The 16,405-nt window shown below is 43.8% G+C and overlaps 2 protein-coding genes across 5 annotated transcripts in view; both read left to right on the top strand.

Moving 5' to 3' along the window:
• Positions 1-10,958, top strand: part of dennd4c (DENN/MADD domain containing 4C) — a 36,857-nt gene extending 25,899 nt beyond the window's left edge. For 2 of the 4 annotated variants that reach the window (XM_040012210.1, XM_040012211.1), the window contains exons 13-34: positions 90-235; positions 459-497; positions 777-907; positions 2,114-2,246; positions 2,366-2,572; positions 2,688-2,816; positions 2,986-3,133; positions 3,655-3,804; positions 3,946-4,065; positions 4,157-4,282; positions 4,439-5,529; positions 5,650-5,845; positions 5,953-6,050; positions 6,145-6,320; positions 6,432-6,590; positions 6,918-7,113; positions 7,203-7,316; positions 7,419-7,556; positions 8,115-8,232; positions 8,783-8,939; positions 9,067-9,131; positions 9,251-10,958. In XM_040012210.1, coding sequence (XP_039868144.1) covers positions 90-235; positions 459-497; positions 777-907; positions 2,114-2,246; positions 2,366-2,572; positions 2,688-2,816; positions 2,986-3,133; positions 3,655-3,804; positions 3,946-4,065; positions 4,157-4,282; positions 4,439-5,529; positions 5,650-5,845; positions 5,953-6,050; positions 6,145-6,320; positions 6,432-6,590; positions 6,918-7,113; positions 7,203-7,316; positions 7,419-7,556; positions 8,115-8,232; positions 8,783-8,829 — 3,662 coding nt within the window. In that variant the 3' untranslated portion in view covers positions 8,830-8,939; positions 9,067-9,131; positions 9,251-10,958. The remainder of the gene's footprint in view (positions 1-89; positions 236-458; positions 498-776; positions 908-2,113; positions 2,247-2,365; positions 2,573-2,687; positions 2,817-2,985; positions 3,134-3,654; positions 3,805-3,945; positions 4,066-4,156; positions 4,283-4,438; positions 5,530-5,649; positions 5,846-5,952; positions 6,051-6,144; positions 6,321-6,431; positions 6,591-6,917; positions 7,114-7,202; positions 7,317-7,418; positions 7,557-8,114; positions 8,233-8,782; positions 8,940-9,066; positions 9,132-9,250) is intronic. The other 2 variants (XM_040012212.1, XM_040012213.1) reach the window with 2 other exon arrangements.
• A 2,905-nt stretch (positions 10,959-13,863) lies between these two features.
• LOC120721702 lies at positions 13,864-15,913 on the top strand. The gene is made up of 2 exons (XM_040012185.1): positions 13,864-14,733; positions 15,109-15,913. Exons 1-2 carry the CDS (start codon positions 14,023-14,025, stop codon positions 15,535-15,537), a joined length of 1,140 nt encoding a protein of 379 aa, XP_039868119.1. The 5' UTR covers positions 13,864-14,022; the 3' UTR covers positions 15,538-15,913.
• The last annotated feature ends 492 nt before the right edge of the window (positions 15,914-16,405 follow it).

The raw sequence follows: 16,405 nt of genomic DNA, 5'->3' as shown, positions 1-16,405 counted from the left end.
GAAATTAACGAGTGACACTGAATTCATAAATTCCGTAAACTGAGATGACCGTGAAGCTGACGCCGCACTCTCTCCTTCCCTTCCTGTAGGGTTCCTCAAAAGCAGAGACCGTGCCCACCAGAAGTTCTACTCCCAGCTCACCAAGACCCAGATATTCATCCGCTTCATTGAGGAGTGCACCTTCGTCAGCGACAAGGACACAGGCCTGGCCTTTTTTGACGATTGCGTCGAAAAGGTGATTACCATCCCGGCATCATGCTGCCTCCAGGCGTGTAAAAAAACGCATGCTGGTCTTTGTTGTTTTGTTTTTCTCTTCCGTTGGAGCGTTGCTTCCAGGAACAGGCCTTTGTGTTACAGTGGTTCATTGGCAAAGTAACATTTGTACGCTGGGAGGCTAAGGAAGCCATAATTTCCTTTGATTCATTCTGTTCCCTTCGCTCTCTTCCCTCTACTTGCAGCTTTTTCCCTCTGATAAAATCACCGACAAGGGCACCAAGGTAATTGCTGATAATGTAATCAGATTTCCTTGCACCTTTTTTTTTCCCCTCTTCATATATTTTAATTTCCCCCTATCTGATGAATGCATTCAGTCAAGAGGCATGGATTTTTCCTGCTTTTCCTCTAACTTAATCACAATCAAATAAGCATGCTTTACTGCTTAATTACAAAAGCTTTATAGAGTATCCTTGTAACCTAGTTTATTTACTGGTATCAGACAGGAAATGGTCTACAGCCTGTGTCGTTTTCTAAATCTCTGGATGTGATCCCCTCTGCAGGTTGAAGGAGAGTCATCTGAGGACACAAGACTGCTGGAGCTGGATGAGTCTCAAAAGAGTGAGCACACAGTCTTTGTAATGCCTCCTGAGCCTCCAGTAGATGATGGACCGGATCCTGCTCCTCAGTACACGTAAGACTTGTAGTGCTTTAAGCGTACACTCCACAAAATTATAGTAACACTTTAAAAACACATCAGAGCTCAATAGGGGAAAAATCATGCTGAATGTCAACACCGATATGGGCATGTGATCAGTCTACAGAGGGCTGAATTCCAAGACACCCCCAAAAATCACAGTGATAAAATGATGGGGCAGGACAGTCCATTTTGTCACCGCGTGCTTACATGTGTGCCTGAGAATGTCAGGGGAGTGCTCATAATAAGAAAACGGATGGTGCATCGATGAGCTCCTGGACAGTCTGAGGTGCAACCTGGTGGTGTTGGATGGACTGAAACATAATGTCCCAGAGGTGAATTTAGGTCAGGCGAGTATGGGGGCCAGTCATTTCTTCATCCTCCAGGAGCTGCCTGCATATTCTCCCCACATGAGGCTGTGCACCAGGAGGAACCCAGGACCACCTGCACCAGTGTAGGTTCAGACTATGGATCCAAGGATTTCATCTCAATACCTAATGGCACTCAGGGTGTTGTTGCCTAGCCTGCAGAGGTCTGTGTGTCCCTCCACTGATATGCCTCCCCAGATCATTGCTGACCCACCACCAAACTGGTCATGCTGGCAGCAAAATGTTCCCCACGGCTTCGTCAGACCCTTTCACATCTATCACGTGTGCTCAGGGTGAATCTGCTCTCATCTGTGAAAAGCACAGGGTGCCACTGGTGGACCTGCTAATTCTGGTATTTTATGGCAAACGTAATCGGGCTCCAAGGTGCAGATACCGCTCCTGCTGATGGGTTAAGGACCTTCTGTGGCCCTGTCCAGCTCTCCTAGAGTTAACTGCCTGTCTCTTTCTGCCAGCGGTATTAATGTGTCAACCTGGAGGAGTTGCACTACCTGTGCAACCTCTATAGTGTCTATGCATTGCCTCATGCTAACAGCAGTGACACTGACCCTAGCTAAATGCAAAACTAGTGAAAAAACTATCAGAAAAGAAGAGAAGTGGCCTCCATCTGTAAAACCATTCCTGTTTTTAGGGTTTTCTCGTTGTTGTCCCTCTAGTTCACCTGTTGTTAATGTCATTAACACCAAAGCAGCTGAAACTGATTAACAACCCCCTCTGTTACTAAACCGATCAGATCAATATCCAACAAGTTAAACTGACTTGACTGTGGCTGACTCTGACTCCGGTTTAAAAGTGTTCCTTGCTTTACATTCTGCAGGTATAAAGGGTTCCCCAAACTGCAGTTAAATCTATTTGACCGTCCAAGAGAGTTACGTCCAGCGCTCAGCACCAGAGCAGCAGGGGCCAGTCTGTCCAGCAGCCCTGCACTACTAGCAAAGAGGACAAAGCAAGTACGTACTCACACTATCATCCTCAGCAGAAGTAGGAACAATACCTGCTTTGACCATGCTCTTCACCCTTTGTCTTTATCAACGTGTTCATCTGACGTGTGCCCGTACTGCTCCTATAGGAGGTCAAGCTCGCATACAAGATGGCAAAGCGTTTCTACTCCAACCCGCCTCTGTGGGCCCGCTGTCTGTTCAGTCACTGCTACAGTCTGTGGTTCATCTGCCTGCCAGCAGCTGTACGGATGGCCAAGTCAAAGACCCGGGCAATGCAGCAGGCGTACAACATCCTGTTGAAGATGAGAACCACTGAGGTGGAGATACTGGATGAGGTACGTTCACATTTTGTAGGAATATGTTTAGATTATCACTTCTCTTTAGATTTTTGGAATTTCATAGACAATGCAAAACATATAAAGTAGTGATCATGTGTTTGTCTGCTGTCAGGTGTGTTACAGAGTGATGATGCAGCTCTGCGGCGTGTGGGGTCTGCCTGTGATGGCTGTGCGAGTCCTGGTTGAGATGAAGAAAGCTGGAGTCCATCCCAACGCCATCACATATGGATACTACAATAAGGTTTACATATATGGCTTATCACTTTAAGATCTGAAGTGTGTGTGTGTGTGTGTGTGTGTGTGTGTGTGTGTGTGTGTGTGTGTGTGTGTGTGTGTGTGTGTGTGGTCTTGCTGTTATGCTGGTTTATGGGATTTATTAAGCAATCTCATCCTTCATCTGTTCTGCGCAGGCTGTCTTAGAGAGCCCGTGGCCCAGCCGGAACCAGAGCGGCCTGATCATGTGGACCAAGTTGCGCAACGTCCTTCGTGGAGTCACGCAGTTTAAATACGGTTTAAACCGCACATCTTCTGAGAAGGGATCAACGCTGACTACCACAGGTGTGACTCAAATGTACAGGGCTGTGTTCCTCTCGTTCCCTTTTCTTGCTTTTTTACCTCTGCTAAGCAGGTTATATGATTGGTTTGTTTGTTTACCTGTTAGCAGGGTTACTTAAACTAGTGCTGTCAGCGTTAACCTTGTTAAAATGACGTTAACGCCATAACCGCATTAACGCGGCAAATCTTGGTTAGCGAGTTAATGCGGATCGTCCCATGTGTGGGGCTGCACGGCGTTAGCTCGTTAGCGCCGTCCAGCCCCACGCACAGGGGTGATCGGCGTTAACGTCATTTTAACAAGATTAACGCTGACAGCACTAGTTAAAACCTGAAACTTTATCAGACAAGAGGTTGACTCTACTTAGAAGTTATAGGACACTTCTTATCATAGCTTCATGATTACATATAAATTGGAATTTAAAAAAAAAAAGATGACATTAACTTGATGTTAACTAGAAAATATCAGAAGTCTGCTGCTATACCACATACAGTCTACTCATGTTTCTTCCTGCGTCCTTCTTTAGGTGCTCCAGTAGCTGCCTCAGCAGTCACTGATGCCGACTGTTTGAGTCATGGAAGTGCAGACAGCTCGAGCGAGGTCAACGGTGAGGAGAACAGTGTATTTGCCCCCAGCCATGACATGGAAGACGTAGCAGATAACCACTGCAGCGCAGGTACTGATTCCCAAAGCATCAGTTCTCTGTAACCCAAGGTTCAGCTGAGTCTCTGAGGAACAAAAACAAAAGATTTCTTAAAAGTGTACATTTGTGATTACAGCTGTGTTTGTGGTTTTTTTTTAATTCTGTGATCTCCAGAGAGACAGTGTGATCAAGGATATGGCTCCAAGGATGAGCTGCACCAGGAGTTGGCTGAACCGCTGCACGCTGCCCTTCCGCCGGCTGATGAGAGAAACGATACCAAAGCACAGCATAATGGTAAGAAAGGCCCAGCCTCAGGCCTTCACCTCCAGTATTGTGTTGTATGCACCACAAACCACTACTTTTATTTTTGTTTCTTTTTAACCAGGAGGGGACATAGCTGGCTCAGTGGACAGTGCAGTAGCAGTGGGAGAGCCCCACAGTCCTGTCGATGGGTTGCCGCATGTCCACAGTATTGTTAGGCTGTCCACGGGAAGCTTTGACGGAGAAACAGGTAAGAAAGTACATTTAGCTCAAATACTTTAAAATGTTTTGGTGGAAATTCTGTGAAATTGGCATCACCTTTGAATTTGTAAAGATAATTTGTTCCTGTTTCAATTAAGCTACATAAATGTAATTGTTGCACTACAATAACTGTATCTGTGTGCAGGTAAAGGGAAGCTGTTCAGGAGACACAGCAAGAACGATAACGTGTCACTTACCGATGACGATCCCTCGCTGCCGTCCCCGGCCGTAGCTCACCAGTCTCAGCATCAGCGGCAGAAATCCTTCTCTGAACGCAGCTGCAGCTTCAGCGCTGAAACTCGTGCTGGAATGCTCTCTGAGGCAGGCATGGACCACATGGCCAGCCGAATGGGCGCTGATGCTCGTATCCTAGCTGGAGTCCTCTCAGGAGGTCAAAGCCCACCCCCTAATATTGTGCCCAAACCACTTTTTAAAGACTTGGAGGAAGAGCCTGAGGAAAATCAGGGGTTGAGGCTTAAAAAGCTTCCAGAAGAAGAGGACCCAGAAACCGCAGAAGAAAGAAAGACAGATGACAAAGAGCTGAAGGGTACCGAAGTAAATAGGGAGAAACAAGTAAGAAAAAACACTGAAACTAATGAAGATGATTCTGGAGTGCGAGGACCCATTTTGGAGAGGGCCGACGTGGAAGTGGGAGCTGACCCACTGTCACGTCTGGTGTCAGAGAGCGAAGAGTCGGCCTCTGTCAACAGTCAGGAACCGCCACGCTCCGTGCCTGCTGTGGTGTCCCGTAACCTGGCTGAGGAGATCGAGCTGTACATGAGCTTGAAAACCCCGCTGGGTACCAAATCCTCCAGCATGGAGCTCCAGCAGCCGCAGGTAGACTCCACGGATGCACCTCAGCCCAAACAGACTCTGGAGCGCAGGTCCAGCCTCCCGGTGCCTCCTGTGAAAACCCCAACTGGCTCGCCGAGCAACACCCCCAAACGCAGCCCCAGCACTGTAACCCGCTCCAAGACTTTTGCAATAAAGACAAAGACGCCTGCGAGCTCTACAGCGAGCCCGGGCCAGCGATCGTCCTCACTGACCGCACTGGTCAAGTCCTCTCAGGGGGGGTCGCTGGGCTCGGTCTTTAACACCATTTCAGGTATCAAGATGGACACGTTCTTAACAGGACCTAAAATCGATGTGCTCAAGTCAAGCATGAAGCAGGCAGCAAACGTGGCCAGCAAAGTGTGGGGGGCAGTGGCATCCGCTTACGCCGATTCAGATGATGAGGTGAGGGTCATTAAAGGGTCATTCCAGACATTTTAAGCAGTTTAACATCTGATCTGATGGAACAGGTGTGTCAGCCTGTTCTGCATAAAAGGGAAGATTTAAGGTAACTTTTCTCTACAGGATGAAGCTCAGGCTGGTGGCGGCGGCTTCCCAGCTCGTCTGGATGAAAATATGCTGGCTGCACATGACTTGGATGACAGTCCTGAGAGAAAAGGCATCCCAGGTTTGGTGGCTAATGGTCTGAACCAGAGCTGCACCAGCCTGGGCGGCAGCAGCAGCGGCAGCAGTGACACGGGCCGAGGGACCACACAGACACGTAAGCACTGACTCTCTGATGTAAATGAAGAAGCAAGGGAGGGGCAGTGAAGTACTGCTTAGGCCAGTGATGCCAGCTTTCAATATTGTTTTCATGTCGGCCTGCAGATCTGATTCCAGGGCGCCCGGGCAGAGGTCCTGACTCTGAGCAAAGCTCCTCGCATCACGCCTCCTCCTCGAGTATTTTCCAGAACTGTGCACTGGAGGTAGGACATGCATGAACAGAGTCTCTGTTTGTGCTGCACTCTCACTGCTGATGTTTAAAATACAGCAGGGTTTGACGCGTTATCCCACTTACAGGTGCTGATGTCCAGTTGCTCCCAGTGTCGCTCCTGTGAAGCGCTGGTGTACGACGAGGAGATCATGGCAGGCTGGACTGCTGATGATTCCAACCTCAATACCAACTGTCCTTTCTGTCAGACGGTCTTTCTTCCCTTATTGCACATCGAGTTTCACGACCTGCGCACGATGACCGGGTAGGAAACTGTCAGATGAGATTTTTTATTTTTCCTGTGTTGTAAAACACAAACATATTCTTTGTGGCAACTCAAATTTAAATATCCCTGTTCTTTTATTTTCTCTTTAAGGTTTTATGTGAATCCCAGTGCCTCAGGGGACAGCATCCACAGCACAAGCACCCACCCCACAGCTAGCAGCGCAGCTGACATTAAGACACCAGACCTTATCACTTTCGCTGAAGATGAACCGAGGGAGACCGCTGAAAATACTCCAGGAGCACAGAAGAGGTACAACTTCATCTGAGTACCCTGAATGCACCTCAGGTTGCATGCACGAGGAGATGTATTTGCATGTTTGTTTAAATCTTCAGCACCGCCTTACTAGTGTTTTCATAGTAAATGCCACTAGATGGCAGCATAGATCTTCTAATATGCTCTTGGTGCCTTTTACTTGGTGACTGAGAACAAAAAGTTATTGGAATAAACTTTAATAACAAAAATAATAATTGTTGTTGTGGATCATTGCATTATTGTAAGGTCTTTACCTTATAATATAAAGTGCTATATAATGCTAATGTTTTGGTGCTATATAAATAAGTGAATGGTTGTTTCCAGTTTGATTCCAGGGCCGGTACAGTCAGATCCCCTGGGTCTCCTGGAGCACCAGGCAGCATGTAAGCAGCAGAAAGGCACCGGGACATCTTTGACACGTAGCAACAGTGTTGGAGGACCTCTGCAAAGCCTGGACTATTCTCAGAGACCTGGACATGGTGTTTCCACCACCAGCCTTCCCTGCAGTTTGCAAGAAGTGTCGGTCAGTGCTTCCTTTCTGTTCCAAGCCTTCACTGACAGTAGTGCTTTTATCCGCATGGAGTCAGTGAGTGGAATTCTGTGTCTTTACAGGACGGCATGGGGACAAAGCGGCCAAATCCCAAACCAGTGTCTGTGCCGTACCTCAGCCCTGTGGTACTGCGCAAGGAGCTGGAAACCTTGCTGGAGAATGAGGGAGATCAGGTATAAATATAAAGACATTCTCTCATGGTTTTATGTGTATAGCAAGTGTCAGCCAGCAAATTCAAGATCCTTTAAGTTACATTTTGTGGTTTATCTGTCCAGGTGATCTACACCCACAAGTTCCTCAGCCAGCACCCAATCATTTTCTGGAACCTGGTGTGGTATTTCCGCCGCCTGGACCTGCCCTCTCACCTGCCCGGTCTCATCCTCACTTCTGAACACTGCAACAACGGAGTGCAGGTTAGACATAACATCTGGTTAAATGCAGTTTTCTCTTCTTCTTCTATGCTTTCCAATCTCAAGGTATGCACTACTGTCCACAGGAACTTGTACCAGGAACTAGGAACTTTTAGACCAGAGTGTAGATTAGTTTCAGAACATTGGGTCGTGGAATATTTTAGCTATTTCACAATAGCTGGTAAAAAGTATTCTTGCTCTGTGGTGTGCTGCTTTTTTACTGTTTTTAAAGATTAAAAAAAAAAATCTCCTCGATCGCTCTCATCTTTATATTCTTTGTTGTTGTAAGAAAACTGTGACATCATCCATCAGGTGGGCATACAGTAGAGGAATATGTCCAAATGAAGCTGTGAGGAATGTTTGTATGAAACTGACCCACACATAAAAGATGAAATGCTGTGACTGTAATGGACTGAAGCCAGCAGTGATGTGCACACCACCTATAAGAAGGCTTCAGTCATCTAGGCCCAACACAGCAAACTCATTCCTTTACAGAGGATGTCCTGTTAATTAGCGAGCACCATGTAAGCTGTGCTATAATGTCATGGTTTATTCTTGCAGCTGCCTCTGACGTCACTGCCACAGGACAGTAAGCAGGTGTACGTACAGCTCCTGTGGGACAACATCAACCTGCACCAAGAACCCGGAGAACCACTTTACCTGCTCTGGAGGACCTTTTGTGAGTGTGAAGACAGACATTATCAATCATTGTCCATCAGTACAGTGTCAAGTGTAGAACCTGTATTTGCAGATTGAATTGTGAGCTTTCAAATTATTAGGATGCACTATACTGCATAATCGCCACTGGGGCGCACCAGAGTTGGGCCTTTAAACCTCAAGCAAACACATTTTAGTGCACATTGAGAATGAAGTATTGATTTAAAAGGTACCCCCCCCCCCCCCCCAAATTAAGTCAAAGATGTTTTTTTAAATGTAAAGTAAATAACGAAAGGACTTAAGACCATACATGTATCTACTAAAAAACACTGAACCTCAGTGACCTTGACCTTGAGGTTAAAGGTCAAATTTTCTGAAAATCTTGTCAATCTAATAACTTTGGAACGAGACAACAAGGGATTTTGAAATTGATACCTTCGGTGCATGCATTAGGAGGTTGACGGGTATTTTTGTTAAAGTGTCACTGCTGAGCAGAACAGATCAGATTGGAGGCTCTTTGCTAAAAGAATATTTCAGCAGACTCTCTGATGCTTTGATTTTTGTGCTTCCAGTGGAGAAGAGGGGAACTCTGGGGCCAACAGACCACCAGGAGAGCTGAACTCTCCTCAACACCATTGTTCGCAACATCCAGACCAAAGACGTCTACGGGCCGATCAACCTGCTGATCCGAGAGATCAAACGGCGTCCAGAAGGGCTCAAACGGCAGAGGTCAGTTCTCCTCCTTCATCTATACTCACTGTTTCATATTTAGTCTTTCTTTAAGCTCTTAGTTATGATTTTTGCTGCAGTGCATTAGAAAAGTGTCTGATGCCTCGTGTGTGTGAATGTCTCCCAGGAGCGTCTATAGAGAAATACTGTTTCTGTCACTGGTGGCTTTGGGACGGGAGAACATCGACGTAGGTGAGTGAGATTAACTAGTGATGTCAGCTGTGACCTCTAGTGTGCTGTAAGAGTTTGAAGGTGATGAAAAGCGATGACGTGAAACGTTCCTAACTCATATCTGTGTCGTCATCATGCAGAGGCCTTCGACAGAGAGTACCACAGCGCATACAACCAGCTGAGCGCGGAGCAGCGCAAGTCTCTGCACTGCATCGATCGCCCGCCTACTCCCAGCGTCCAGTGGTGCCTTAAATGTTTTGGAGCGCCTTTCGTCTGAACTGATCCTCTCAGCAGCAGAGACACAAACTCTTACTGTTCCTGCTTCAACTTTGGGGAACAGGGAGACTTTCGGACATCTCCAGCTGGACGAACATGGTACTGCTTCCTCCGTTTGCCGTGGAAGATGACGTTGGCCGTTTCATGTTTCTTTGCTTTGCTTTAAAGAGGTTTTCCAAGCAGCTGCCTAAAAGTGGAACTGTTGTTGTAAACTTCCTGGAAAGCTGTAATGAATCTCTTCAGACTAGTTGAGTTGCTTTTCCTTACAGAAGCTGTATAAAGCGATTGATCACTGTACAGAATATCTGTGTGTGTGCATGTCAGCAGCTTTGCTCGTAGCCTTTTGCCTCCTTGGCTTAAATCTGTCGTAGCTATACTCGTATCAGCTCCGTGTGAGACCGTGTACAGACTCTGACTCTAACTTTGTGCACTTTCTGAAGAAGAGTAAGTAAATCAAGTTCACCTGACTTTTTGTACAGTTTAAGGAAATCTCAGTCGAGGTTGCATTTTTGTCAACAACGCTGGTTGTTGTGATCAGAGTCTTAATGAATGTTCACATGTACAGGCTCACACTGGGGCTCTGTGCAGCTCTGTGTTGGAGCATCACATTTAAATGGGAGAGGACTGAGGCTTTGGACAATCACTAATTATCAATCACTAAAATAGATTCATAACATTCCAGATGCCCTGTGCTCAAAGCAGGAGTATTGATCTCTGTGATAACACATGTGACAGCAGCTGTTTGGAAAGTAGAGATCGTGAAAAACAAAGACATCAATCTGAAGCATGAAGGTGCCACACCACTGATTAAAAACATCAGAGGAACACAGACAGCAGAGGTGTGCTGGCTTCAGTCGGCCTTTTTAAAGCTGCATTTTTAACAGTAACATACTGTGTTTGTTCAGCTAACATGTCTTATTCTGATCATAACTCAGTGCTGTGACTCTCATTCTCTACTCTAGCACAGAGTGAACCACGACAGTTCAGACAGCATCTCTTTTATGGTTTACATAAAAGTGCAGAGGGCTCTTGATGAGTGCTGAAACTGTGTCAGGACAGAAGGCCTTTGATATTTGACATTCCACTAAAAACAGTGAAACCGGCAGGAAAACAAATAAGTGCTGCGATGAATTGTTGGGTAAAGATGGACCTGTGTGTTGACTTGAGTGTGAGTGTGGCGCTGTACTTGTACAGATGAGAAAATGTGTTGTAAAATATTCCATTTGCACTGCATAGATTAGAACCTGCTCTTAACCCACATCAGAATATTAACAATTTACACCATTTTTCATCCAGAAAGAAATCTCAATTATTTATTTTTGTATTGTTGACATTTGGATTGCAGCTGCTGTGCTAACTTAGAGGTTTTATAACTAGCTGCCCCCGTTTTCCCCTTGAATCCGTGTTAGGGGACTCCAGCCGGTGTTGACTTAGTAAATCTCCTCTTGGAGGATGTACAGAAAAGTTTTTTAAAGATAGCAGGTGAAATGTTCTCTTACCGTCCTGTGGAAAGGAAATGAATGTCTACACATAAGTGCGCTGCAATAAATGAGTTTGTGAACTGATTGACAATGAAATGTGTCCTTTTTTTTATCTTTGTGTTAAGAAGAGTTTGTATTTATTGCCAGATTTCAAAATGTGCCTTTGTAACACAGCTGTAGTTCATTTCTCTTCATTTCTGTTTTCATGGAAAAAGATGTACGGTAATCTTCCTGTCATCCACTGCCAGGAAATCCCATTTCTCCCAAAAGATCCATCTACCCATCCAGTTTTAGGGTTGTCTGGGGCTCGAGCTTATCCTATCAGAGGTATCCCCTGGATGATGATCGGCAGTCTTTCGAGCCTTTTGAGCTCACACAGAGACAGACAACCATTCATACTCACATTCACACCTATGGGAAATTCAGAATAACCTGAATTTTTTTTAAAACTGACTTTTTAAAATACAAACACTTGAAGGGGTGTGTGTGTGTGTGTGTGTGTGTGTTAGATCTTTTTTCTAAAAGCCAATAAATAACAAAACACACATACACAAGTTTTCTTGCACTCATTTTCACTCTAGACCAGGGGTCCGTTCTTCGTACGTCGCTTACTACATCCAAGACCAAATCATCGCGCTAACCGTGAGCTCGCTAATCCGGTTCTCCGAACACACCTGCTGTTGACGATTAGTACAGCTGGATGAAGTAATGTGAGATCACTGGGTGTCGTAAAAGGGGCTACGCATCGATAGTAGAAACATTGATCGGCAACCCTCTGATTGGTCGGCGAAAATGTCGAAGGAGCGCGTTCGGTATTTTTCGGCAGCAGAGCAAGAACTCTTGAGTGAGGGATTTCAGGAGTTTCAGAGTTTAATCAGAACGCAAGGGAACACTGCAAAGGCTGCAAAAGCAAGGAGAGAGGGCTGGCAGAAAGTTGCTGACAAATTAAACTCGTAAGTAATTTAATAATAACAATAATAATGGAGTGGATTTATATAGCGCTTTCCAAGGCACCCAAAGCGCTTTACAATACCACTATTCAGTCACTCTCACATTCACACACTGGTGGAGGCAGCTACGGTTGTAGCCACAGCTGCCCTGGGGCAGACTGACAGAAGCCAGGCTGCCATATCGCGCCATCGGCCCCTCTGGCCAACACCAGTAGGCGGTAGGGTAGATTTATTATATTACACTATATTATCCAATATTACATTACATTATATTATATTATAATATGTTATATTATATCCCCTTACACATTAGAGCCACAACAGGACCCACTAGAACATGGGAACAGGTAAAAGTGAAATATAAGAATATTCTACAGAATGGTAATATTTATCACTTATATTGCTTTTCGTCTCTTGGAAAGAGACCCTGAAATAATCTGTTTGTTTGTTCATAACAGCAACCAAGAAAAGGGCAGAGCACAAAAAGACAGGTGGTGGTCCTGCACCCCCTCGTCAACAAGTTGGTTAAGTAAATAATACCCTCACGGGAAAATCGATATCTCTCAATGAGCACACTGTCGCGCTGAGCTAAAGGATCCTGTCTGTCCCGCAATATACGCTGAATTCTGAGGACTCTCCTTATCAATCTTGCACCTTCCGCAATGGGCTGCTCGGTAAACGGACAGGATATGACTGCGACAGACTTCCCAAATCCACCTTCGCTTTTATAGCCGTGGTCTCCCATCTTGATTACACGAAGTAATTTGCAATTACTTCTCTGAAATATGAATTACATCTGTAATAATCAACTACATGTAATAGAATGTTAATAGTACATTTCCCTTTTTTAGGAAATGACATGTATGTATCTGTGTGAAATCAATAAAAGGATCAAGTGCTGCATTATCTTTGGTTACATTGATGTTATTTATTTATGGTGAAACAGTGGTGGAATATCGCTGTTGCTTTCGTATAAATGAAGCGGACATACCTGCGTGGCCGCGATCTAATCCTGTTTACATAAAGTAAACCTGCTCGGGAGCAGGTTTACGCTTACGGCTCTGTTGCTATGGCAGCAAGTCCAGGATGAGCTTCGGGGAACCGAACGATCCAAGATCACGCGAAATCGTCAACAATCAAATCCAGCTAATTTAGTGAGGTACGAAGAACGGGCCCCAGTGGTGTCACTCGATGGGATGCACAGTAACAGACATCAAGGAAAACGTCGAAGCACTTTTGCAAATATGCGATATCTTGATAAACTGAGCAGATATTTAAAGTTTATACACCCAAGTTCTCCCCTGAAATATGTTAAAATTTTATTTTGTGACCCAGAAAGATTAATAACGGTCATTTTAAAACTTATTAGCGGCCGCCACTACCGGAAACTGGAGTTTGGCTGGGCCGCACTTTGAATTCTGGGATATGGTGGGCCACGAAGCACACACCCGACCCATCCTTCAAATTCGGTGAAAAGTGAATGTTTGTAATTCTTTGTATTACACCCCCTGGCATATGTTAATTTTGTTCTGGTTGTATACATGTTCTGTATACTGTTTCTTAATAAAGTTCAATAATTAAAAGAAAAAAATCGGTGAAAAGGAGGACGCATTTTTCCGCTGCATTCGGAGGAGTTTACGAATTTAAAATAGAATCTTTGTAGAGATTGCCATAATTGTTGTACATTTCTGTGCAAGTAAAAAAAAAAAAAAGGAGTCTACGAATTTGGATAGCCTTCGGCGCATCGCTGTGACGTAATCGGTCTACAAAGCGTCCTCAGGAGGATGCAGCCCATGAATTTGGACAATGTGATAAATAAAGTTAAAAAAAAAAGAGGTTGCAGCCCATGAATTTGGATGTTGTTATCTGGCTGTGCCATTACCATGGTAACATGGACACCATGGCACAAAATACTTGGTGGAACTTACCTTACTTATACCTTACTAGCAAAATATTTTTTAGTAACGTAGTATATAAATATCTACTAGTATATTACTATACTAATACTAACACAGCAACAGTAAAGTAATAAGACAGAAGTTGACAGAGTAACTTTTGATAATGATCATGAACAGTGATTAAGAACTGTATTCTAATACAGTTAGTATTCCATGTGCGCTAGTGTGGTTTCCTAGAATAAAAGTATATTAATAGCATTTCTCTAATGTTTTATGTCTGCAGGTGGATAAGGCAGTGCTGTCCGTCATGACTGATGGACAAATGGCTAAATACATAAGGACATATGGTGACAGAGTAGCTGTCCAGTCCTTCTGTCAACAAACTAAGTACAGCACAGATAAAGACACTCTTCTGCAGAACCTAAGAGATAAAATTGCGGCACGGAAAGTAAGATCAAAAACCAAAGGAGTGCTGTGTGGTTCATCAGGTGTGTTCCACAAGCAAAGTGAAGGGATGGCAAGACAGAGAAATACTGCAGGAGAGAAGACCTGCAGAAAAATAGAAATCGGATGGCTTCATTTAAGCAGTAATGAATACCGTCAAGTGAGAACCAGAAATGGTGGAGGAACAAGACATGCAACTGTGGAAAAAACTACAACTGTAGCTAAGATTTTGGAAATGGGAAAGGACCTGTTTTTTCCAGATGGGTACTCGCCAAAAGGGAGAGTTGAAGACTTTGTCATTGATATCTGTGATTTTAAAAGAAATCCGATTGCTTTAGATGACACTGTTGGCAAACTTTATGAACAAACCAAATTGAAGCTCCTGAGATTTTACATTTGCACGAAAGATGAAACACCGTTAACAGTTCAGTCCTCATCTGAAGAGGATTTTTCTGTCAGCATAACTGAAGAAGATTCACCGGTGACATTACTTGGATTTGACAGTGAGACAGATGATTTTGTCCCAGATCTACTTGAACATGGGGCTTCATCTGACAGTGACACTGGCAAACAGGTTTGTTAAAATAAGAAAGTTATTATTACAAATAATGATGACTTTAAAGTTACTGTATTTTGTTGTGTTTAGTAGTGCTCGGTGGTAACATGCGACATTTTCTAATTTTGTTGTACTATTGTACTAGGTATGACTGTGCAACTGCAATAAAGAGTTGTCTTATTCAAGTGCTTTATGTACATCTATGAATATTTGCACTTCTGTAGGATGAAATTATTCCAGGAATTTGTTGTTGACTTGTGTAGTAAGGTACATTTAATACATCTGTGAAAGACTTATAGCTTTGTATTCATTAACATGTACTAAATGACTGGCTGCTGAAAAAATAATTGAATTATTTTCGTTTGTGTCTTGTGTTTGTTTTCTGGTTCACAGATTCACAATTTCCAGATGGAACACAATCCAAAAAAACTGAAATCACTCTGTGAGGCAGTGACAACACAAAGTCCAGGAAAATCCCATCATATGCATTCAACCCCAACAGACATTAAAAACACTGTCGTGGGACAGCGGCAGCAGACTGACTCAAGTGATCATGATTTCCCTGACCACTGCTCTGAAATTATTGATCTGACCAGTATAGTTCCTAACAAATCCTTCAAACTAGAGTCCCGGGACAAACTTCCAGAAGATTTGGAATTTCGTTTTCCACACATAGACGAAGCGGATACGGTTGTATGGAATCCTGAAGAGGATCTTGTCAGAGCAGATGGTGATGACACAGTCGTGATAACCCTGAATTATGTCAACAGTGAGGATCTCAGACAGGTAAGACCATGGACAGTTGTGGTTGATATGGTTTAAGTGTGACAAAATATGGAAATTTATTAATAATCAAATTCAGTAACTTGCATAGTTCTGATTTTAAAAAAGCTGATCATGCATTCCTGCTTGGACAAAATTTAAGCATGTGTGTTATTTTCTGTAATATTCTTTTGGATCTTAAAAGAAATAACCTACAGTACTGTGAAACACTTGCTCGATTTCGATTAATCAGAATTCATCTCTTGTTTGTTTAAAACTTGATTTTTTTGCAGCAATAATACAACATTTTAAGTAGTAAGAAGTGCATCAAGATCTGATAAAAACATGTGGAATTCCACTGTAATATGTCTTTTTACTCTTGTAAGTGAGACATGTAGAGTGGGGCAAAAAAGTATTTAGTCAGCCACCGATTGTGCAAGTTCCCCCACCTAAAATGATGACAGAGGTCATTAATTTGCACCAGAGGTACACTTCAACTGTGAGAGACAGAATGTGAAAAAAAAAATCCATGAATTCACATGGTAGGATTTGTAAAGAATTTATTCGTAAATCAGGGTGGAAAGTATTTGGTCACCTCAAACATGGAAAATCTCTGGCTCATTGAAGCATTTGATATATTCAGTGTCCTCTCTCTCTCCCCTTGTCTGCTTTTGGGTACGTTCTCTCAACACACCTGCATACCCCGCAGTGACACACATTGGCTTGCTGTTTATCCATCTAGAATGTTTTGTCGTGAGTTGCCTAGTTTTGGGAGATATTAGCTGTAGAGATCTCTTCCTTGTTGAAAAACTACATGAAGCTACATAAGGTCTACATAAAGACATTGCTACTAAGCATTAAGTACCATGTGAAACAAGAGAAGGGTAGGCTTGTACAGTCAATATCTCTAAAATTGGGCAACTCACAC

This window comes from Simochromis diagramma, unplaced genomic scaffold (assembly GCF_900408965.1).
Source record: "Simochromis diagramma unplaced genomic scaffold, fSimDia1.1 OVJJ01000604.1, whole genome shotgun sequence".
Lineage (NCBI taxonomy): Eukaryota > Metazoa > Chordata > Actinopteri > Cichliformes > Cichlidae > Simochromis > Simochromis diagramma.
Note: the sequence above shows the minus strand (reverse complement) of the source record. Positions and strands in the feature narration are given on the sequence as shown.